The following is a 23256-nucleotide window of genomic DNA, read 5'->3' on the forward strand; positions in this document are numbered from 1 at the left end:
TGATGAGCGAGGAACCGTATCCAAAGTTAATTGGGCCTAATCACGACTTTGGCGGTATTAGCCCTACCGCCGAACTCCCCAGCGCTAATAGCGCCGGATCACGAGTTCAGCGGTAATGAAATTCCCCATTGAGCCCATTCGGGAATGCCCCATTCCCCATTGGGCTCAATGGGGAAAATTTGCGCTCTTACCGCCGGCGGATTTCCGCCGGCGGTAATAGCGCAAATTCTCAGCGGATTTCCCCCCAGCCAAGAGCTGGGGCGAAATCCGCTGAAGTCCTGATTTGGCAGACCCTTAAATCCGGCGGTAATAGCACGACCGGCGGATTTAAGGGTTACCGCCAAAGTCGTGATGAGGCCCATTGTGTCTAAATCCTTCTTTAGAATTTGGTAGAAATGGCTGGGGCTCCCTGTATCCCATATGAACTCTTTCCAGGTCTGTGGTTGAAAAGAAATTGGGAATCTGGTTATGGGAAAGCTAAAGAAAGCAAAGCAATTGGCTGGCTGCCCTTAAACGCAAGTGCAGGGCAGCCAAACAGAAATGGGATTCCTCGGGCGCACCCTCTGACAAACTGGCAAGTCAGTTCCTCCAAAGGCAGTAAAGACTCTGGATATGCTCCAAGAAAAGAGTCTTTATCCAAGCCTACATCTCCGCAGGATCCATTAACACGGCCAAACATTTCAAAGTCTGCAAGAAACTAGCCAACCCTACCACAGCCGCCTCCACCATTGCATCCACCCAGGCCCTTTGCTTGGCCCAGGCTACACATTTCACCTCAAAAACACAGGATATCCTATCCTCCCTCTCTTCTTCACCACCTCATGCACCAACATCGCTTGTACCACCCTTGGCCATCTACACCCCTCCCTTTCTTTTCTCTCCCCGGTCACACCTGAGGAGGTCACTAGACAAGTCAGGTCCATGAAAGCTTCCTCCAAACAGGTAGACCCCAGTCTCTCCAAAACCAACAAGGACAACATTGACTCTCTCGCCCGAGCCTTGGCCGACCTCTGCAACCTCTCCTTCACCATTGGAGTTTACGCCACTGCTCTTAAGCACTCCCTTGTGCACCCTCTCCTCAGAAAACCTTCTGCTGACCCTTCCATTCCTGCAAACTATCGCCTGAAGTCTATCACTCCTTTCCAGGGCAAACACCTGGAGAAGTTGTCTATCTCCCAGCTTACCTTCCATACTGAATCTGTCGCTGCTTCCATGACCACCAGTCTGGCTTTAGAGCATCCAGAGGCATGGAAACTGCTATTCTGAACACATGTGAAGATCTGCTCTCAAATATTGATTCTAACTCCCCCTCTGTCCTCATTCTACTCAACCTCTCCGCTACTTTTGATACGGTGAACCACAACATCCTGTCGAACTTCTCCGTGATACCCTGGGCATCACTGATCAGGCCCAGGCGTGGCTAACCTCCTTTCTCTCAGACCACACATCCCAGGTGGCTCTCCCTATAACTCTCTCTACTTGCTGTGTGTCACCCAGGGATATAACCTATCCCCCTGGTTTTTCAAGGGCTACATGCCACCCCTGGCCCATTGATAGCCACCTTCACCTCCAACTTTCAGTGTTAAGCGGATGACACACAGCTCTCCTTCAGGCTACCCTCTGCCTCTTCCTCTTCTTCACTCATACCTGACTGTCTGTCCGCAGTTCAGTCGTGGTGTGCTGCAAACAACCTCTGCCTCAATGCCAGTAAGACTGAGATTGCCCTCATCGGGACCCCTGCTCTCGCCTTCCCTCTTTCTCTCTGGCCGGCATCCCTTGGCCCTGTGCCTCCACCTATCAACGAGGCAATAAACCTGGGGGTCATCTTTGAATCCACTCTCTCCTTCTCGTCTCACATCACAGACATCTCTAAAAAGTCCCACTACCAATTGCACCTTCTCAGAGGTATTTTACCTTTTCTCACCTTCCCCCAGAGGCTCTCCGTATCCAGAGCCCTGATCCTCTCTAGGCTGGACTAATACAACAGCCCTTTTCTCAAACTGCCCTCTTCTACCCTCCGTCCGCTTCAACTCATCCAGAACAGAACCGCAAGACTTATCCTTGGCCTCAAGCCCAGGGACCATATCTCTCTGGCGCTGAAATCCCTTCACTGGCTCGCCGTGGCTGCAAGGATTAAGTTCAAGACATTTTGCATTGTCCACAAGGCTGTCTGGGTTCTGGGCCCACTCTATCTGCAACGCTCCCTCCCCAAATACTTGCCTTCCCGAGCCCTCTGCTCGTCTTCCTCCAACTCTCTGCGGGTGAGCCGCTTCTCCAAGCAGAGACTAGAGGGGAGATTGTTATCCTCTGCAGGTACCTCCCTCTGGAAAAGCCTCCCTGCCTCTCTCTGTCTGGGGCCGGATCACCCTAAATTCCGGAAACTGCTCAAGACTTTCCTCTTCGCTTCCTCCTCTCTCCCCCTCCCTTGCTAACCTCCTCTTCTGCTCTCTCCCCTCTACTTCTGCTCAGCTTGACTGCTTAACTGACTGGCAGCCTGGTGTACCTCAGAACCTCACAGGTCCCACGTTTTCCTCGCCAGCCTGCTGCACTTGCCCCAGGGCCTTGCACCTGCCGCAGCACTACTGCACTTCGGTTACGACCCATGAGAGCGGTATCACTCTGCACTTAACCCATGTTCTGACGTGACTGGGTGCACTTGTCTCTTTTACCCCTCCCACCCCCACACACTTCCTTATCTGTTCACCTGCATAATCTGAATGGACTATGCCTAGTGAGATCGTTTGGCTTGTCTTCCCTATGTCTCTCCCCCATGTTGGTTGCGCTTTTTGAAACACTTGTGTATAAGCGCATAATAAATAAACAATCAATCAATTAAATACATTGCAGATGCATGATATTGATATATTATCCTGTCTACTGCAGCTGTACATCCCTATTTTACAGCAGAGTACAGCGGCACACACCCTGACACCGGAGAGGGTATCTCCTCCACTACCAGGGATACTGTTCATACCTGAGGGCCCACGGCTGAGCTTTTCGGGCTGGATGTAGGAGACCTATGCCGTGCGTGGCCTCCTTCGGAGTGATCCTGATCACAGACTAGACTCCTGGGGTCTCAGGGATTGAGGGGACTGCCTCACTGTAAACAGTGTGTCCCGCTCCGGTGGCAATCTGCAGGGCGCCATCTTGGGGCTTGCAGCCAGATAGCCCAGACTTCGGCCCCACACATTTGAGATGTGCCCCCCCCGCTGACCAGAGCAGCGTGCTCAAAACAGGACAGACCGGGTGTTAGGCTGAAACCTGTGCAGTTCCCTTAGGGACCACTGCAAAAAGTTTAAGACCACAGGAGTAAGCAGTAAACCCAATTGGTAGCAGTCTGCACCACCCAGATTTACCTGGTAGCTGTGGCTGAGCAGTCAGACTTCTCTCATGAAGAGTTAGGCAGTATATAGAGTATACACAATAGGGCTAAAAATACAGTAGCACAAGCAAACACGGACATGAGCTTTGGTATAAAAGTATATCATTATTTATTTAAAAACACACTTGTAAAAATACACTGGCACTAATATGTCAAGCAAGTTCATACACAGTCACTATAAGTATATACACCTCCCTAGTTAATTATTCGACAAGTCTAGGTTAAGACACCACTTATTTAGCAAAACAGAGGTGAGCGCATAACCGTAGATGGCACTACAATAATTTTGTTTAAAAAGGGAGAGAAAAGGCAGAATAGGAAAAACACACAGTATCAACACTTTTAAGAAACCACAGCAAGTCAAGAAAGGCACGGTCTACTGTAGAGCAAAAGGTTCATAGGCCAGGCCCACTCTTGGAGAGAGCAAGGCGGAATGTGCCCAAGATCACACAGTGGAAATGCACTCAAAGTCTTTGCAGAAAAGTCACAAGAAGTTGGATCAAGTCAGAAAGGTAATGTTAGCAGGTCCGAGGTCACCCCAGGATAGAGAGTCAAGGATTTACGGGACACCTTGAACAGTCTGTTGCAAGGGAGACCAGTACCTGAAATGGTGAGAAAGCTCCAGCGGGGGGAGTTGTTCCTGGCAGCGGGTGCAAGTCGGAGCTTCGTCCAGGGGAAGAGATGATCTCGACGTGGAGGAAAGCTGGAGGTCGTTGCACTGCCAGGGAAGAAACCAGCCGCAGAGTTTCCCGGTTAAAATGTACAACCCTTTTATTCGCAGTAGTGGTGAAGCGCGGCTATCCGGCCGCCGGGGTGCTTGGCACGGGCGATTCGACCACGAGACGATCCAGGAAGGCGAAAAAGGCGACCTGGTTGGTCTCACCAGCTCAAAGGGAAGAAGACTCTCCTGGAAGAAGACCTCCTCTGTTGTCGGGAAAGTGGTGAGTTTCGTACAGCAGGGCTCCACCGGTGGTGTCGTCGTTGTAGATGGCCCAGCTTCTCCCCTCTTCGGATTCTTTAGGTCCTGTGGCGACTTCTGAAGTTCCAGTCCCCAAAGCCCTGCTTTTATGCAGCAAAACCCCCATTCATCAGCCTAGCTGTCACTCAAACATGCTAAGTGATGAGCCGGGCGGCTCACCACTGGGCCAATCACACAAGAGTGCGACTTGAGTTGCCAAGGCAACTCAGTCCAGGGTGCCTAATCCCCCTCCCACACATCCTGTTGACCCCAGACAGAGTGGCACTATTTGGAGGGCTTCTGTGGAGAAGCCCGCCAAAAAGTGGAACAAAGGGCTCGACTTGGGTTAGAGTTTCAGAGGCGAACACAAACGCCATTTTAAAACCGAGTCCTGGCAAAAAGACCTAACCGGGGAATAAATATTAAATAAATAACCCGGCGGTATCTTTAACATTGCACCAAAAAGTGGTGCGGTTAAAATGAATGGGAAAATCCCATAGGAAATATTCCAGGGGAATATTTTGCGTGCTATCCACTGCCACCAGCCAGAAACTCGACAAGGGGGGATTGGACAGTGCCCCCTTGGAAAACAGACCCAGGGGCAATCGAATTACCCCTACCAGTACTTCCACAATATGATGGTTTGTACTGGTTCTGTTCACAATTTGAGACTAGTAAAGCCAATTGTGACTTTACATGCCCTGGGAGACAGTAGTCAGTCCCAGGGTATGGAGTCTATGTTTGGGGGTCACTATGACACCCCTGTGTTACTGCACTGAGGGTGCTGTGTAACACACATACCAAAAACACATGAGGCCCTATGGAGTAAAAGACCCCATAGCCCATAAAACACATCACATAGTCAAAGGACATTCTCAAATCATGCCTAAGAGTGGGAGAAAAAGAGTCTCACTCTTAGCAGGAGAAAAAAATAAACCCCAAAAATCCAGCAAAGCTGCTGGGGGACTCACTAGGTTTGGGAAATTAGCCTTAACAGAGAATTCTCCCTAACACCAGGCACAGCAGAATAGGCGACATGTATTCACAGTGACCTCAGCGCAGGAAATTCGAGGGACCAGCAGAGCAGTCTATAAGTTTGATTTGATGATTGAACAACCAAAGTGTCTGTCTCCAAAAATCCGTTGTTGACTTTTCCATCCGAGAAGATTATTTTGGAACATTTTGCGGGCGGGCATGAAATTCTGTTCACTAATTGTAATTGAAGTGACAAATAAGTCACACTGTTTTATCGAATGAGCTATTCTCGATGAAAACAAAAAGAAAGAGTGGGGTGTGGATGGGCACTGGATCTCACCTTCGAACCACAGCTTTTAACTGTGAGAGGAGTCCACGAAGAGGGCTTTGAAAGGCTGAACTTCAGACCTGGGCATCTGTGCTATGCATTGGTATTTATGGATTGCCTATTTCGGCTTGGTCTACCTAGCTGAAGGTGCTGGCAAAGAGGATCCCCTGGCTGTGATTTGGCACATTGGGGAGAGTGTGATCCTGAGGTGTGACTTCCTGCCCCATGATGAGTGTCGGCCTCCGCACTACGTCATTGAGTGGGTGCGCTTCAGCTTTCTTCTCCCAATCTTCATCAAGTTCGGCCTCTATTCTCGTGTGGATCCAGAGTATCTTGAAACGTTACAAACTCACACCTGAGATGCCTCCCTTCCTCCTCTGTTGCTGGAGCAGTGCAATACCCTGTTCGGCGACCTGTATGACATTGTGCACCTGATTGATCTGCGCCTGTCTTGCTGCTAGGCGCCTGGTGAGTTCATTGTGCATTGTGCAGTTTCTCTGTCTCGATCTGTGTCCCTCCATGGTGCTCTCTATCTCCCCTATTTACTCTAACACCTATCCTACCTCTCTTTTGAAGCCTGCAAGGAAAAAGTTCAAGAAAGATCTCTTGGTCTCAAATGCTTCTTCCAGGCAGACTGTCACTGACATCCTCTTTGTCGCTCAATCTCTGGACCTATGGACTCCCCATATGGTCTCAATCCTCTCCCCTTACTTTTCTTCGACAATTAATGGTGGAACCAAATGGAAAGTACTCTTGGCACACTTCCCACCCTCTAGGTGCATCATTAATCTCTACAAGAATGGTACTGTTACGCAGGGGAGTTGCTAGGTCTGGAAAAGACCCGGGGCTAAGCTGATGTCAGAACTGTTGGGACTGGGGGCTTCAATATTGTTCAATATTGTTCAATATTGCTTCAAAACTGTTCTCCTCCTCAGAGGCTTCAATATTCACCTTGACTGTCCTGGTACGGCCACTGGACTCTTCCACAGCCTCTTTGACTGTTTCCCTCACCATTCTCCCCTCCGGTCCAACCCACTCAGCCGGACACACCTTGGATGCGCTCATCTCAGCAGATATGCCCATCTCCAACCCTCTCACTATACCTCTCGCCTGGTCTGACCTTGCTCTCCTATCCTCTCTTCTGGATCTCTTTGGTCGCCCGGCTAAGCCTCTGCCCACACTGCCAGTCTGCTTCTCTATCATTCGACTGATGAAGCGAGTATCAGTTGCTGCTTTTGCCACCACTTTCATTCCCCCTCTCACTCGAGCCACTGACTCTCACACTGATACAGCCCTTGCTAACCTTCCCCTCTCCATCTCCAACACCCTGGACATCTTTGCCCCTGTCATGAGGATCTGCATGAAGCCTGCCTCCAAGCACAACACTTGGTATGACTCCGACCTAGCCTCTCTGAAAACGCAAGTCCACTGACAGACTGACCTGCCACCTGCTCCAAAAAAATACAGACTCTCCATCCGCTTGAAGAAGAGGGTCCATATCCAAGCATGCACCTCTGGGCCACCAACAACACGACTGAACTGTTCAAAATCACAAGGCACTCGCCAATCCTACTGCAGTCTCCACTTCTCTTCCAACCCAGGCCCCCTGCACTACACTGGCCTCCCACTTCACAACCAAAACTCAGGACATCCTGTCCTAACTCTCCACTACTCCCCTCCATCCTCTCTCACCCGCTCTCAGGCCTCCCTTGGCCCCCTATCCCCTTCCCTCCTACTCAGCACTTGGATGAAGTCTCTTAACAAGTCCTCTCTATCAGAGTCTCTTCCAAACAGGTGATCTCCTGCTCCTCCAGAACTATCAAGGACAACATTGCCTCCCATGCTCCAGCCTTGGCTGATTTCTGCAATCACCACTTTGCCATTGGCTTCTTCTCACTACCCCATAAGCACTCCCTTGAGCACCCTCTCCTTAAAAGGCTTTCTGCCGACCCTTCCTGCCCGTGTAACTACCGCCCTAGCTCCATTACCCCATTCCTGGGCAAACTCTTGGAGAAGTTGGTCATCTCTCAATTGATCCACCACACTGAATTTGTTAGCTGTCTCCATGACCACCAATCTGGCTTCAGAGTAGCCGGAGGCACAGAAACTGCTCTGCTGAACAACCGTGAAGACTTGTGCTGAAATCTCTATTCCAACTCTTCTTTCCATTCTCATCCTTTTCGATCTTTCCTCTGCCTTTGATATGGTCAGTTATGCCACCCTTATAAATCGGCTCTGGGATACCGTTGGCATCATGGACCTGGCACTGGACTGGTTGACCTCCATCCTATCTGACCGACCTTCCCAGGGTCAACTGCGCCCTTTCCTCTCCTACACCACTCTCTCCACCTGTGGCGTCCCTTAGGGCTCTATACTCTTGCTGTGGCTCTTTAACATCTACCTTGCCCCTCTGGCCCACTTAATCTCTACCTTCTCACCTCACGTTCAGTGTTCTGCGGACAGCACGCAGCTCTCCTTCAAGGTTCTCTCAACTGCCTCCTATTCTTCCTTTCTCATTCCCGACTGTCTGACTGCTATTCAGGCATGGTACCCTGCTAATGATCTCTGCCTTAATGCTAGTAATACTGAGATCCTTCTCATTAGGACCCCTGCTCCCTCCTTCCCGCCTACTCTCTGGCCGCCCTCCATGGTTCCCCTCCCCCACCCTCCTGTGATGCTTAAAACATTGGCGTCATCTTGAACTCCTCTCTCCCCTTCTCTAAGCACATCGCTGCCCTTCCTCAGAGGCATTCTCCCTTTCCTCACCTCCCCCCCAGAAACTCAATGTCTCCAGAGCTCTGGTCCTCTCTAGGCTGGACTACTGGACTACTGCAACATCCTCTTCCTTTATCCTCCGTTCGCCCCCTTCAACTAATCTGGAAAAGGACTGCAATACTTATCTTCGGCCTCAAGCACAGGGGCTGCATCTCTCCAGCCCTAAAAAAGTGGCTGCGAGGATCAAGTTCTGCAGCATCCACAAGGCTTTCTGGGGCCTGTAACCCCGCTGCATCCAACTCCCTCTCTCTAAAGACCTCCCTGCAAGAGCCCTTTGGACTTCTAGCTCCAACTCTCTGCAGATCAGACCCTTTTCCAAGCAGAATGGGAGGTGGTGCGGGTAGATCTGTCTCTTTGGCAGGAGCCTCCCTCTGGAATGGCCCCTTGCCACTCTCGGTCTTGAGCCGGATCTCCTTAGGTTCCGGAAGCTTCTCAAGACACTTCCTTCACTCTCCCCCGCTAATGCCCGCCTCTACTGCCTTGACTGGCTGCCTGGTCCCTTCTGAGACCTACACGGTACCAGGCCCTCCTCGTCCAGTCTATCCGAGCACCCCCCTAACCTGCACTTGCCCTTCTGGGCCCCCTTCCCCTGATTAGCCTGGTAGGGTGTGCATCCCTACCGAGCCTGGTCCACCGCCGTCCTCGTACTTGTCATGTGGGTGTCACTCACTACACTTCCTGCATCCACTGGCACATGCCCACTGGTCTCCCCTTAGCACTTGCCTAGCCCCAGGGGCCCTCTTCTCCCCCCTGCACTTCATGCCTCCACTCTGCCCACGCTTCCCTCACACCCTAGCATTATCCCTCCGCATGACGTGCACTAGGGACCACTGGGAAAGTAGGTAAAGCAGTGGCATTAACTGCCTGTAAATCTTAAAGCAATAGGTATCTTTGCTGGGTTTCTTAGCAGGGAAAAGTACATGGGCACATAGGGCCTAATCACGACTTTGGCGGTAACGCCAGTGGTATTACCGCCAGCAGTATTAGCCCTACCACTGAATTCTCCGGCGCTAATAGCGCCGGATCACGAGTTTGGCGGTAATGTAATTCCCCATTGAGCCCATTCGGATTTCCCGCTGGCGGTAATAGCGTGAATTTTCAGCGGATTTTCCACCAGCTCAGAGCTGGGGTGAAATCTGCCGAAGTCCTGATTTGGCAGACCCTTAAATCCGGCAGTAATAGCGCTACCGCCGGATTTAAGGGTTACCGCCAAAGTCGTGATCAGGCCCATAGTGTGGTCAATAATACACTGCCATAGGAGGGACTCATCACTGTTTGATGCCTTCTTCAGGCCTTGTGGAAAGGAGGTATTGGGGAACTTAAGGAAGAGCGTCTTCAGGTTTTATGGTGGCACATACATGTTCAACAGAAAGGACATTGCCCACCTCAGAAGCATAAGTCAACAACAACTGTGGCGTACTGCAGTGCTTTATATAGATATAAAGAAGGGCAGGTACTCCCCATTCTAGGCTTTAAGCGGTCCGGGCTCAGACATGAAAAGGTCCAAAAATTGCTCTCATGCTAGGGTCCTGCCGGTTCTCTATTAACCCAGTTCTTTTAAATTTCGCTGTCTTCCCATCCAGTCTATTTCTCTCACTTTCTGTGTGTGTGAGCTTTCTGTGTCTCACTATCTATTTGGGTCACTTTCTACTCTCTCCCCAGTTACCCCAGCTCCAATCATATGTTCAACCCCTCTTTCATTCTGTGTAAATTGCTTTAATGCTGAGCTTGGGTCTTGGGTCCCTGGTGCACTGAAATATTACACTCATTGATTCCAACCAAGGCTAAGGTTGTACGCTGAAGTTATTCACTTGCAATTGGATTTTTTCAGCCTAATGCTGTCATCTCTCAAAGAATTCAGACTTTGAAGGAAAGGAAGGCGAGAAAGACAACAAATACCAAATGAAAAACTATGATCTGTAGGTAAAGCAGTGTGCTTAAAGACAAAAGTCACGGTACTCTCACAATCCCCATTTAAATCATCTGCTGAGGTTGGCTGCATACATGAAATATGTCCTAAATTTGCTGGGTACCTGTGAGGTCAGCAAGGTATAATGTCACAGGAGAATGTGTCCCACTGAATTTTCCACCCAGGACAATTGGAAGACAGTTACCCAGGTGATGGACACCAATGGATCTCTGTACATGTCTACTTACTTGTACTGGTCATACTTATATAATATACTTACCTGAACTTCTGAGATTACCCCCTTTCAACAATAGAACTACTACTATAAATGCCGGAGGTGAGGGAATACTATATACTCGGGAGGTGGAAATATATCTCAGAACATAAGGATGCGGAACGGTGGAAATGGATGGGATGAGAGCGAGTGAGGCACACACAAGGGTAAGATGCCAAAGACAGTCAGCTGAATTCACGATGAAGAGGGAGACTGAAGACATGCATGAAATGGCAAACACATAGATCAAAGTGTGCTCAAGTGATAAAACCTATTACCAAGGAAAGGAGAACAAACACAAGTAGATTTCACAGAGGCGGTTACCCACCCGCAGTGTATGGTGATGGAACATCTTAATGTATACAGATAGAGAATGAGACGGAACATATTACTAAACAGAAATAAATTATGTCATGTAACACAGCACTGTGTTGTGTGGCAGGACTTGTAAAAGACACTGATAATACTGTGGTGAAGAGAGTTAGATAGGAAATAAGCAATGTTACTTACGCTGTCCTGATATTTAAATGTTTGGTTCCAGCACACACACAGGGAAGCAGAGTCCATGAGGCAATCATTTATGAATTTCCCATTTAGACATTTTAAAGTGCCTTACCTTTATTTAGATGCAGGCTAGAGTTTGAAAAAGAGAACCATCTGCTGTTCTCTGCACCATCACCACAGTCGTGTGGGAGCAAGTTCAATGGTACCAAAAGAATCACAAAATCATTTTAGAAATTAGGCCAGCAGTGACACTTTATTTCTGTTCTACGAAAACCACATTGAACAGGGAAAACAGCTTTAACCAGTTTGCATACTTAGAAAGAGCCAACTGAAAGCAGACCGTGAAATAGATAAACATTTAAAAAAATCAATTAGCCTGCGGTGTGTCGTCTCGATACACAAGACACGAGCATGTGTTCTGCGTCAGGTGCTGAAGAAGGACTATGTGCCCACCCCTCCTCTTCCTCTGAGTTCAGGGTTAGTGAGCTTTATTACTATGAGGCCTAAACATCAAGTCACCACAGGACTCCCATGCCATGCTCTCTCTTACACACTTTTCGGTGCTGGACTGCCCGTGTGGGCGGGACAAAGACTAATATGCAGATGGTTATTTCCCATCTGTGAAAGGTACAGTGAGCAAAATGTGATGACTGCGGACTCTCAAATTGGGGAAAAACCACAGAATAGGTTACATGCCATTTCCTTTCTGGAGAGGGGCGCCTGTCAGGATTAGTCAGGCGAGTACAAAGGCAGCGAATATGGCAAGGGAAATGTGCACTAAATTACACAGTGAAAGGCTTTGAATTAAACTACGTGCACACAGGAACAATGACTCATGTATGCTAGAACCCAGGAGTGCAAATAGAGTGTGACAACAAAACCAATATATGAAAAGGGATGTGGGGTAAGCACCTGACCGCGAGGAAAGTCGGCAAGCGCCTTACCCCCAATTGCTGTTACAGGTACTGACAGCGCTAAACCCACGTGGAGGGCAAGCAATGACAGGATCTGTGAACTAACACTCTTGATGGTATTAAATAAGGGAACTAAAGAACAGTACTCACGAGGACGAGATAAACCTCTTGAATGTCAGCTAGCCCACGAATCCTGTTGATGAAACTGGGACCCAGAAAGGCTATAACAGCAATGGGAGGAAAACTAAATACCTAAGTTGGAATAGTGTTTACAAATTAGTGAGGAAAACATAAGCATTCACACAGGAGCTAGCTACAACCGCACACCACACCTAAATATCAAATGGGAAATAAATGCAGTTGTGCAATGGAAAACATGGAATGGATCCCAATGGAAAATAAGGATCAGGAGCAGGGAAAAAACGAAATAACCAATGCAAACTTCCCCCTACCCCTCCAAGGGAAAGACAGGATGCTAATCTAAGAGGAAGGCTAAGGCATACGGGTTTACAGCAGCAAAGGACAGAGTCAAAGAAATATAGAACACAGACAAACTGGGCTGCATCTAAAAGGGGAAAGCACTGAGAAATGCTGCCTGCAAACAGAGGAAGACAAAAAGGGAATCAAGGGAGCAGAAATCAATTAGCGCATGAATCCGAAATTCAGGGCGGAGGAACAAGAAAACAGGAACTAGGAACTAGGTACAAAGGCAAGGAACAAGGAACAAGGGACTAGTCACAACAGGAACACTGCAAACGATGACCAGCGCTGGACTGAAGTAAGACTGAGGCTTTTAAAGCTGCTTAACGAGCACACCCCTCAGGTGTGCTGATTGCTGCACCTGCAGCCACAGCTGTTGCCTATCCTCCACCCAACCTTGTCCTGCAAGGGTGGAGGTGGAGCAGTGGGCCAGGCATTCTGGGAAGCATAGTCATTTGGTTAAAGAAGCATGCTGGCTGCCAAAAACCTGGAATGGATCCGGAAGGGAAGTAGCTTGGAAAATAGGGATTTAGCGCTCCCAATTCATCACAGCACCGTAGCATAAGGTTCGGAGGAAAGGTCCAGTAGGGAATATACCCCAAATCATGCCCCCAAGTGGTGGGAACGGGAGCGAAGGGAGCGAGTCGTGACAGTATACCCCCTCCTACGGCCGTCTTAAGGTGCCCGCCACCCGCACGGGACATCTTCTTTCCATGATGGGAGTGCTTTTTCTTTGGAGGTGGCACTGATGGAAATGGTGGCCTGTGGGCAAAGGCAGATGGACTTCCATGATAGGAGTGCTTTGTCTTTGGAGGTGGTACTGATGGAAACGGTGGCTTCTGGTGAGGAAGAGACTCATGGTTCGAAGAAAGGCATGAAGGACTTGCAGGACCTGAAGCAGAGTTGGAAGGTCCAGGAAGCTCAGTCACTGGGAGTGGACCCTTATAAGTCTTTAAGGAGGGAGGCAGGCTGGTGCAACATGCCTTAGACAATGGTAGAAGCCCTGTTAGCCTTTCTGCCGAGAGTGGACATGCGGGAGGTGAGGAAATTGCTGGCTTCAGGAAAGGTTTATGTTCAGCCATTAGAGAAGGTGGCGGCTGAGGTAGAGGTTCAGATTTTCTTCTGTCATCCATCTGGGAAAAGGCTTGTGGTTGAAAGTGACTAAGGTTTGACTGCACATGTTCTACGCCTTGGAGACCTGAAAGTCCAATGGGTTGTACAAGGCTGGTACTCCTGGTGACAGTCGTGTAACCACCTTGTTGCACGTGGGATACAACAGCAGGGACGTTTGGCATACTGATAGGAGTGATAGACGCAGTACTTGGTATTTCAGGCACACTTTCAGAATGAGCAATAACAGACACATTTTGAACTGCAGCAGTCATTCCCTTCCTTTGGCTACTAGCACCCAACTGGTGCTTCTTGGCGGAATTCTGTTGCACAAGTCCTGTAGGTAATACGCCGGTCTGCACCACCCCCTGTGCACACCCAGGTGAGTGGTTCTGACTCACCACTTGGTCCAGCTTGATGACTCTGAAGCGGGAGCTGGCAAAAGTCTCAAACTCTGATGCTGCATTTTTAGGAGGCTCTGATGCTAAAGTGAAGCAGTTGGGAGAATCGTCTTGTGGAAAAGGCAGGCATTCTGGTGCTCCTCCTGAAGTAAAAGAAAGGCAAGCTAGACGTTCATCGACAGTAAATGGTTGGGATTCAGGAGGAATCGCTGGAGCAGAAGAAAATACAGCAGGATCTGATGGTGTAGACAGGTATACCTCTGATATTGGCAGCGAGGCTAAGCAGGATACAGGCGTCTCATGAACTGAAGGCAAATACTCAGTATACTCCGGGACTGAAGACATGCACTTTTGATGGACTACTGGAGGCTCTAAAGCTGAAGGATGATCTGCAGGATGAGTCACTGTAGCTGAAGACAGGCAGGCCAGGGGAAACCTTGAGGCTGAAGGCATGCAAGCTGAAGCAATCTCGGTTGCTGGATACAAACATGTCCAGGTCTTTGGGACTGGCTCTTGAGTAAATGGCAGACATGGCAGCGGTTCATTGGTTGAAGACACGTGTGCCAAAGATGACTGCAGGGCTGTGGATTGGATCATAGAAGAGTCAATGGTTGTAGGAGGACAGACAGAAGTCTCAGAAGTTGACAGACACATTGGTGGCTCAGGAATGGAGGGCACCTTTAGGGCAGTAGACTCCTTGGCACCAGTAACCAAAGACTGAGCTGTACCCTTGCAGTCCCTTTCTTTAGTGGGTGACACAGAGTCTCTTTCTTTGTAGAAGTCAAAATCAACCAGTGGAATCACCATAGTAAAGTCTCTGTTAATCAGGATTTCGTCAATTGTCCATTCCTCTGTTTTAGCTTCTGAAAGAGGCAGATTATCAATCAACAGTTCAGGAATCGCCTGCCGGTTTTTTGGTTCTGTATACTGTGGAATGAGTCCATCAGAACATGAAATCTGTACTGTCTCTGACTGTTCGTATTGATCAGAATTGGCAGAAGGAAGAGTGAACCCAGAGGTAACATCGTTTTCCACATCAGCTTTAACATCTACTTCAGTCTCAGCAGCTGTATCAAGAGCAGGGCCTAAGCCTACTGTAGTGACTGAATCTGTGTATGCCACCATTGTGGATTGTGTTTGGTAATCAGAAGCTTGTATGTGTGCTAGCTCAGAATTATGACAAACTGCTACACAGGAAATTTTAGGTAAAGGAGTGGCTTGTAAATCTTCAGCTAACTGCAATCCCTGACAAACAGCAGAACAATTGTTAGAAACTGTGCCCAGATTAAGCGCTGTGCTAGACAAAAGACCTTCACTCCCAATAGATCTAACATATTGACAAATATCATGGTTTACCAAAGTCTCTGCACTCAGGGGCTGAACAGTGTTCACTTCCTCAACATCAACAGATAAAGTCTGAGGTGTATTCAGTAAAGAGTGCAAGGTTTTATTCTCCTCTTGTAAAGAAATTAATTCTTGTCTTAACTCCTCAAGCTTAGCTCTTAGCATGCCCTGCATTAACTGTACATCACTATCAGTAGGCACAGGGGGAGGCATAGTGGCATCAGGGCTGGATCCTGCACTAGCAATCTGGATGTGCACCGATTGTACATTGTCCTCTACTGCTTGCAGGTTCTGTGATTTATAGTTTCTCTTACCAACTTGGTCTGTGTTTCCCTTAAGCAAACTATTGACATTAGACCTCTTGGCATTAGGGACTACAGTATGTACCTGTGCAAAGGAGTATGCTTTAGACTGAGGGTAGAAAACAGAAGTTATGCAAGGAACCCCTCCATTCTTTATGTTTGTATCATGAAACTGTTCTATCTGAGGCGAAGCACAACTGGAATCATGGGGTTCAACAACAGAGGTACTCTTGTATAATAAGTCTAACAGTGTGTTGTTTTCTGCGGCTAAGGCTTGCGCTGACATAGAATCGGGATCAAAACAAAAGGTAGAACTAGGATCAGGCAATGTAGGATGTACCATCCTATGGGAAAAATACTTTGCACGTAAATGCCCATTCGTGACAAGGAGTTCATTTAAGTCAGGACTAGTGATTTGATTGTCACAGGTAAATGTAGGGGAAGCTTTCTGCACAAACTTGTTAGAGGCCTTGCTGCCTTTCTTTCTTAAACTTGCCATATTCAATGGGAATTTTGGGCTGGTCATTCTGTCAGGATTAGTCAGGCGAGTACAAAGGCAGCGAATATGGCAAGGGAAATGTGCACTAAATTACACAGTGAAAGGCTTCGAATTAAACTACGTGCACACAGGAACAACGACTCATGTATGCTAGAACCCAGGAGTGCAAATAGAGTGTGACAACAAAACCAATATATGAAAAGGGATGTGGGGTAAGCACCTGACCGCGAGGAAAGTCGGCAAGCGCCTTACCCCCAATTGCTGTTACAGGTACTGACAGTGCTAAACCCACGTGGAGGGCAAGCAATGACAGGATCTGTGAACTAACACTCTTGATGGTATTAAATAAGGGAACTAAAGAACAGTACTCACAAGGACGAGATAAACCTCTTGAATATCAGCTAGCCCACGAATCCTGTTGATGAAACTGGGACCCAGAAAGGCTATAACAGCAATGGGAGGAAAACTAAATACCTAAGTTGGAATAGTGTTTACAAATTAGTGAGGAAAACATAAGCATTCACACAGGAGCTAGCTACAACCCCACACCACACCTAAATATCAAATGGGAAATAAATGCAGTTGTGCAATGGAAAACATGGAATGGATCCCAATGGAAAATAAGGATCAGGAGCAGGGAAAAAACGAAATAACCAATGCAAACTTCCCCCTACCCCTCCAAGGGAAAGACAGGATGCTAATCTAAGAGGAAGGCTAAGGCATACGGGTTTACAGCAGCAAAGGACAGAGTCAAAGAAATATAGAACACAGACAAACTGGGCTGCATCTAAAAGGGGAAAGCACTGAGAAATGCTGCCTGCAAACAGAGGAAGACAAAAAGGGAATCAAGGGAGCAGAAATCAATTAGCGCATGAATCCGAAATTCAGGGCGGAGGAACAAGAAAACAGGAACTAGGAACTAGGTACAAAGGCAAGGAACAAGGAACAAGGGACTAGTCACAACAGGAACACTGCAAACGATGACCAGCGCTGGACTGAAGTAAGACTGAGGCTTTTAAAGCTGCTTAACGAGCACACCCCTCAGGTGTGCTGATTGCTGCACCTGCAGCCACAGCTGTTGCCTATCCTCCACCCAACCTTGTCCTGCAAGGGTGGAGGTGGAGCAGTGGGCCAGGCATTCTGGGAAGCATAGTCATTTGGTTAAAGAAGCATGCTGGCTGCCAAAAACCTGGAATGGATCCGGAAGGGAAGTAGCTTGGAAAATAGGGATTTAGCGCTCCCAATTCATCACAGCACCGTAGCATAAGGTTCGGAGGAAAGGTCCAGTAGGGAATATACCCCAAATCATGCCCCCAAGTGGTGGGAACGGGAGCGAAGGGAGCGAGTCGTGACAGCGCCTGCTACCTTTTTTGAAAAATGTTTGCAAGGAGCTTGGGGTTGGTCACCCTGAGTTACCTGGCGGTACCCAGAGTGGAGTCCCTGCTCACTGTGCTCAGAGAGGCACAGCTTCACCTCACTAAGGAGGCCCAACAAGGCTAAAACACATGTATGGGGTTGCTGTTGGGTATGCTTGTTCATAAGGGAATCGCCATAGCATTTCGGCGCTGGACTGCAGGACAAAGACTGATATGCCAATGGATATTTTCCATCTGTGAAAGGTACAGTGAGCAAAAAGCGACGGCTGCAGGACTCTCAAAGTGGGAAAAAAAACACAAAACAGGTTATCATGCCATGTTCTTTCTGGAGTGAGGTGCCTGCTGCCTTTTTTGAAAAACACTTTTATCAAGTTTAATGTTCTAGAATCGAGGAACAAGCACCGTATTTGGATATTTGTACTGACTATGGGCTTACCACATCAAATGCCTGTGGTTTTATTCTGATAAAGGGCTTTGGGGTGGTGATAATGAGAAGAGATGTTTATGAAGAATATATCCTTCTGTTACAGTATGTTTGTTTGGTTACTTAGTCTTTCCCGCTTAACTTAACGCGGGCCTGAAATGTCATGTGCTGCACTGCTAGGGTGACTCGTATTGTACTGGAGAGAATTGATGTACAGGTGAGAACAACAAGTGCGTAGCTTCTAACTAATGCTCAAATACAACTTCAAATTAAAAACTCACTCATTGAAAAAGAAATTTCTCCAGCTACACCTGCTTTGTAGCCCCAGGAAGAAGTGCCATTTTAATATGTCAACAGTGAAACTTTCTTCACAATGCTTGACATGCTTTGGATTTTTCATGAATCTATCCGAACAACAAGCTTCTTGACTGTAGGAGAAAATCATTTCCCACCATTACTATGGCTTGCGTGAATTAAATCGTTTGCCTCTGTATCATGTTGCTTATCTTTCAGAAAACAGATTTGGTAATGGGTCAGTATTGGAGTGTATTCTTTACTCCTGTTTTTCTTGACCATTTGTTCATTTCACAGGGGGACCAGTTTGTGTTCCGTGAAGACTGGGGAGAAGGTTTGGTCAACAAAAGTGTCCCTGTTTTGTGCATTCTGGATATTGAAACTATGGACATCTCTATTCTCGAAGGCATTCCTGACTACATCTCGCCTGGTCAGGTCAGTATTCCCCTTTATAGTACCAATGATTTGTGGCTCAGATCTTCGTCAGTGCACATTATGACTTGTGAACTCAAATAGGCACTTGAGAATGAGAAGATTAACAGCAGAATGCAGATTTCTGTTAGAGATGTTTTAGGTTTAATTTGTTTGTTGGAAAGCTTGAAGAGGATGGTTTTTGCAGGTAGAATGCAGATTTAGTAGATGGTTTTGAGAACTGGATTACGCATTAGTAGACGAATCAGGAAAGAAATATAGCTATACAGTAGGCTATTTTACTATAAGTTTACTAGACGATGAATTAAGGAGCTTGAATGTAAATTTCCTAGAGAATAAGAGAATATTGTAGGGAGCTTGAATACAAGTTTCTTAGTGCAAATTCTAAAGAATTTAAAAACATTTACTTATATATTAGCTATAGATTTACTAGGAAATGGTTTCTGAAAATGAGCAGAAATATACTAGAGCACCATTGCGGATGACCAATTTTGAAAAAAAGCTTCCAGTGTGACTTTTGATTTGTGGGGTTACTCACACACAGAGAATATTCTCATCCACAAATATTCCTGGATTTTTTAGAAGAGTTTTTATCTACATATTTATACAAATAGTTTGAGCAAATCACTTGATGTATAACTAACAATATCTAAGAGATTAGGCATCCATGTCAAGACTGACGGTGACATAGAACTTTTGAACTATGTACAGTATACTTGAGCAAATAATTCACCTCTGATTTGCTGATCTTCAAATTCTTAAGGGCTTCAGGGATAACCGTGTGTCATCTGTATATAGATGCATTGAGATGTTGGGGTACTGAGCATCGCTATTAGTCTCCTTGTAGACATTAAAGGTGACTGGTGATATGATGGAACATTACTGGATCGCATGCCAGACTTTACAGTGCATTCATCTAAAATGTCCCATCTGGACTATCTGTTGCCTGTCCAACAGGTAGGAGGCTAAGCAGGAAAGAAGTAAGCCAGTGAACCCCATCCATGTAGCGACAAGTCTGAGAAGAGTTGCATGATCAACTGTGTGGCACACCACAGAGAGATTGAAGTTCCTTTTCTTTCTTGTATTTTTTACTTTGACTTGTAATGTGCATGTAACTGGGCAGAGTAAACTACACCTGGGTGCAAGTGTTAGTAACAAAACATAGAACCATACAGGAATATATAAAAAGGAACACAATAGAGAACATCAATTGAAGAGCTAGTTTTAAGGGCTTTTCAGAAAGGAAAACGAGCATCAATTGGGCGCAAATTAATCTGGCAGGAAAAAGGCCAGTCTCCCCGATACACAAAGCTAGTTTTTATGACAACCTGTAGCTGCTGGTCAACTTAGCAGAGAGTATGTGATTGTTGATGCTCCTGATTCCGTTTTGAGAGATAAGGCCGTGCATGCCATGGAAGCGTTTAAAGACTAAGTACAACATTTCAAATCTTATCCTCTTTTTTCACTTGTAGCCAGAACAAGGATCTCATAACAGAGATAGGAGTGTATTTGGGTAAATGAAATACCAATCTGACTGTGGCATTTTGTGCACCCTGGAGACAGAACAACTGCTGCTGTGGAATGCCAGCTAAAACCACATTTGCATAGTCCAACCTGGAGTTAGCCAGTGCCCCAACTACGATTGGGTGATCAGTTGATGGAATATAAGGTAAGATATATTGTAAAAGATGGAGTTTATAGAAGTTGGAAATAACTTTCTCCCCTACCTGGGTTTCACAGCCCAGATTCAATTGCCAATAGCAACCAAGGTTTTTAGTGTTGAGAGTAAAATAGGTTGGACGTCCAAAAAGAGGAAGCAGCGATGGTAGTCTAGACTGATCTTTGATTACATGCTTAGGGACAAATAAAATGATCTCAGTTTTTGATGGATAAAGTTGAAATCTGTTAAAGACTACCCACTATTTAACTTAATTGATATAATCCCAATTGTTTTGTAAGGAATCTGTGGCATTATTGACACATAAATAAAACTTTGTGTCAGCAGTAAATGAGTGATAATGAAGACCAAAGCTAGAGAAAAGGGATATTAGAGTCCAGATGTAGATATTAAAAAGCAGCATGGACAAGGAAGAATACTGGGTACACTGCAATAAGCAGGGAGAGGATCAGAGAGACAGCCACCAACATTAATTTGTTGGATGCGATCCATCTGAAATTAATGGAGCCAAGCCATTGCCTTTTGGGATATGCCTGCTATTTCAGACCGCTTATTATTATTTTCTTTGCTAGTGGCAGTCACCTGGAACTGAGGACAATGTTAGAATATAAAAAAGGTTCCTGCCAAGACCTTCTGTGCATGCAATTTATCACAATCTGACATCAATACAAATCCCTGATCTAATATATAGTAAGACTAATGTTACAGATAAATGTATACATCATAAACTTTGTTCTTCAATATAAAACATATGGATATGCATAATATATACAAAAAGTGGCATGAAGTGCAAGCAAGTGTAGTCTCACCACAAACAACAATTAGACAATAAATAATCAATTCATCCTACAACTTCATTCTCACTATGTTCAATTAATGGTTTTGGACCAGATAAAGAAACTTAGTATATGGATTACTTCTCCATCCATCTTTTCTTATCAATAAGATTCTGAATACACAAGTATAAAGATTAAAGTAGGCCTATAATGTCTGAAACCACTATCCCATGGCGAACCTTAACACCACCTCTTTCCCCTGTCTTTCCCCAGCCAGGGAGAGCAAATAATTGGACAGTTGGGGCACAATATGTTCGCCTCAGCAGCTTTGCCAAGACAACAGTTAATGTATCCTGCACTTTGGCCAAATATTCTTTTGGTCTCTGAGTGTGATGTGCGGTGGCAGAGAACTTGCTGATTTAGGAGATGAAGGAGGGCTTCAATGCCTTACTGAAGGATGTCAAATAAAGATACACGCCAGATTTTGTATTCTGACCTTGATACAGCTGCTTTTGTGGTGTATGCAGTAGTAGGCATGGGGTCAGTGCTTAAGAGGCGCTCTTTCATTTATCGGAGACAACCAAGCGAAGTTGCTGGATATGCTATTCAACAGTCTTTTTGGAACTAATGCAGATGTGTCCCTCTAGAGGTTTCAGGTGTAAAAGGCCAAAGCTAAATCATTAGGCCTGGTAGACTGTTGAACCACCAGCTCAACACTGAGGTGTCAAGATTTTCAAACCTTTGTTTCCTACACCACTATGTTCGGGGTCAGCTTCCCTCCAGCAACCATTAGCTGCGCCAACCCTCCTGCCAGGGCATGGGTCAAAGAGCACAGAGGGGTGGTATCGCCACTAAGTGGTCCCCACAGTGCCCCACGGGCAAAGCCTCTATGATTCTGAAGTAAGGGGGAGAGTTTCCCTTTTTGTTGAGGAGTTGTATCGGATGACTTTGGATGCTTTGGCCGTACAGCTTGTACCATAGGGTTACTGCCTCCTATTTGCTTAATGCTGTCCCGACCACCCTCTCTGAGCCCCCTCACTCCTCACTGCCTCCAGCACTTCTGCTGCTAGATGACGTCTGTCGCTTCTAGTTAAAGGTTTTACAGAACCGGTGCCCCATACAGAGAGAGTCAGGGGCTGCTACTCTGTTTACTTTATGGCTCCGAAGAAGGATGGGGCTTGTGCTCTATTCTGGATCTGAAGCTGTTGAACTTGTGCTTGTGCAATGACAAGTTGAAGATTGCCACCATAGGTCATCCATCACCTCGAACTACAGGATTGGTTGGTATCCCAGGATCTCCATGGTGCCTACTTTAATGTGCCGATCCATATCAGGCACAGGAAGAACCTGAGATTTGTAGTGGGCTCCTTGCACTACCAGTTTGGAATCCTGCTGTGTGGCCTTTCATTATCAAGCTGCCTGTAGTGATAGTGGCTTGCCTCAGGCGGGAAGGCATACAGGTCTTACCTTACATGGATAAATGGCTCGTCCAAGTTTGCTCTTCCGACCAGGTGTCTGCACATCTGTACCATATGTCCAGCCTGTTGCACAGTTTGGGTGTTTCTCTGAAATATTTCACTGCTGCCGTGCCTTGGTTTCATCATGGCGGTCTGGGACACCCAAAGGGCCTTTTACTCCAGAGGATCGGGTGGCACACATTCTTTACACAGTCCCAGAAGCTTGTTCGAGCCTCTATCTTTTTGTGTCAACTGGGCCTCATGTCCTCCTGCATCCTGGTGTTACCAGAGCCACAGTTACAGATGAGGTTGCTGAAGTGGTTACTTTAGTGTCAGTGGTCTCAGTTCAATGGAAACATTTTAGACCTGATGCAAGTCTCAGAGAAGGTTTCTCAGGCCCACTTTGGTGAACCATGCGGAACAACCTGCTGAGATGGTCACTAGTTTGACAACGGTCTGGAGGAGACCTTTGTTCTTTGTGGGGCTCATTAGCTGGATCTCTTCACTTCTGGGAAGTGTGAGTTGTTCTGCTCCAGGGAATTTCCTCCACAGGGAGCTCTGGGAGATGCATTGCTTGTCAAATTGGAACTTCTATGCATTCCCACTGATCCTTGTAATTACGCTAATTCTCAGGAGACTTTGTCAGTTCAGGCCCACGTTGATT

The 23256-nt window shown here is 46.8% G+C and overlaps 1 protein-coding gene across 3 annotated transcripts in view; it reads left to right on the forward strand.

The window, feature by feature from the left end:
- Positions 1 to 23256, forward strand: part of LOC138566633 (acylamino-acid-releasing enzyme-like) — a 1029593-nt gene that overhangs the window by 361295 nt on the left and 645042 nt on the right. For all 3 annotated transcript variants that reach the window (XM_069644173.1, XM_069644175.1, XM_069644174.1), the window contains one exon: positions 18547 to 18684. In XM_069644173.1, coding sequence (XP_069500274.1) covers positions 18547 to 18684 — 138 coding nt within the window. The remainder of the gene's footprint in view (positions 1 to 18546; positions 18685 to 23256) is intronic.

Source organism: Ambystoma mexicanum, chromosome 2p (genome assembly GCF_040938575.1).
Source record: "Ambystoma mexicanum isolate Mex_15411 chromosome 2p, UKY_AmexF1_1, whole genome shotgun sequence".
NCBI lineage: Eukaryota > Metazoa > Chordata > Amphibia > Caudata > Ambystomatidae > Ambystoma > Ambystoma mexicanum.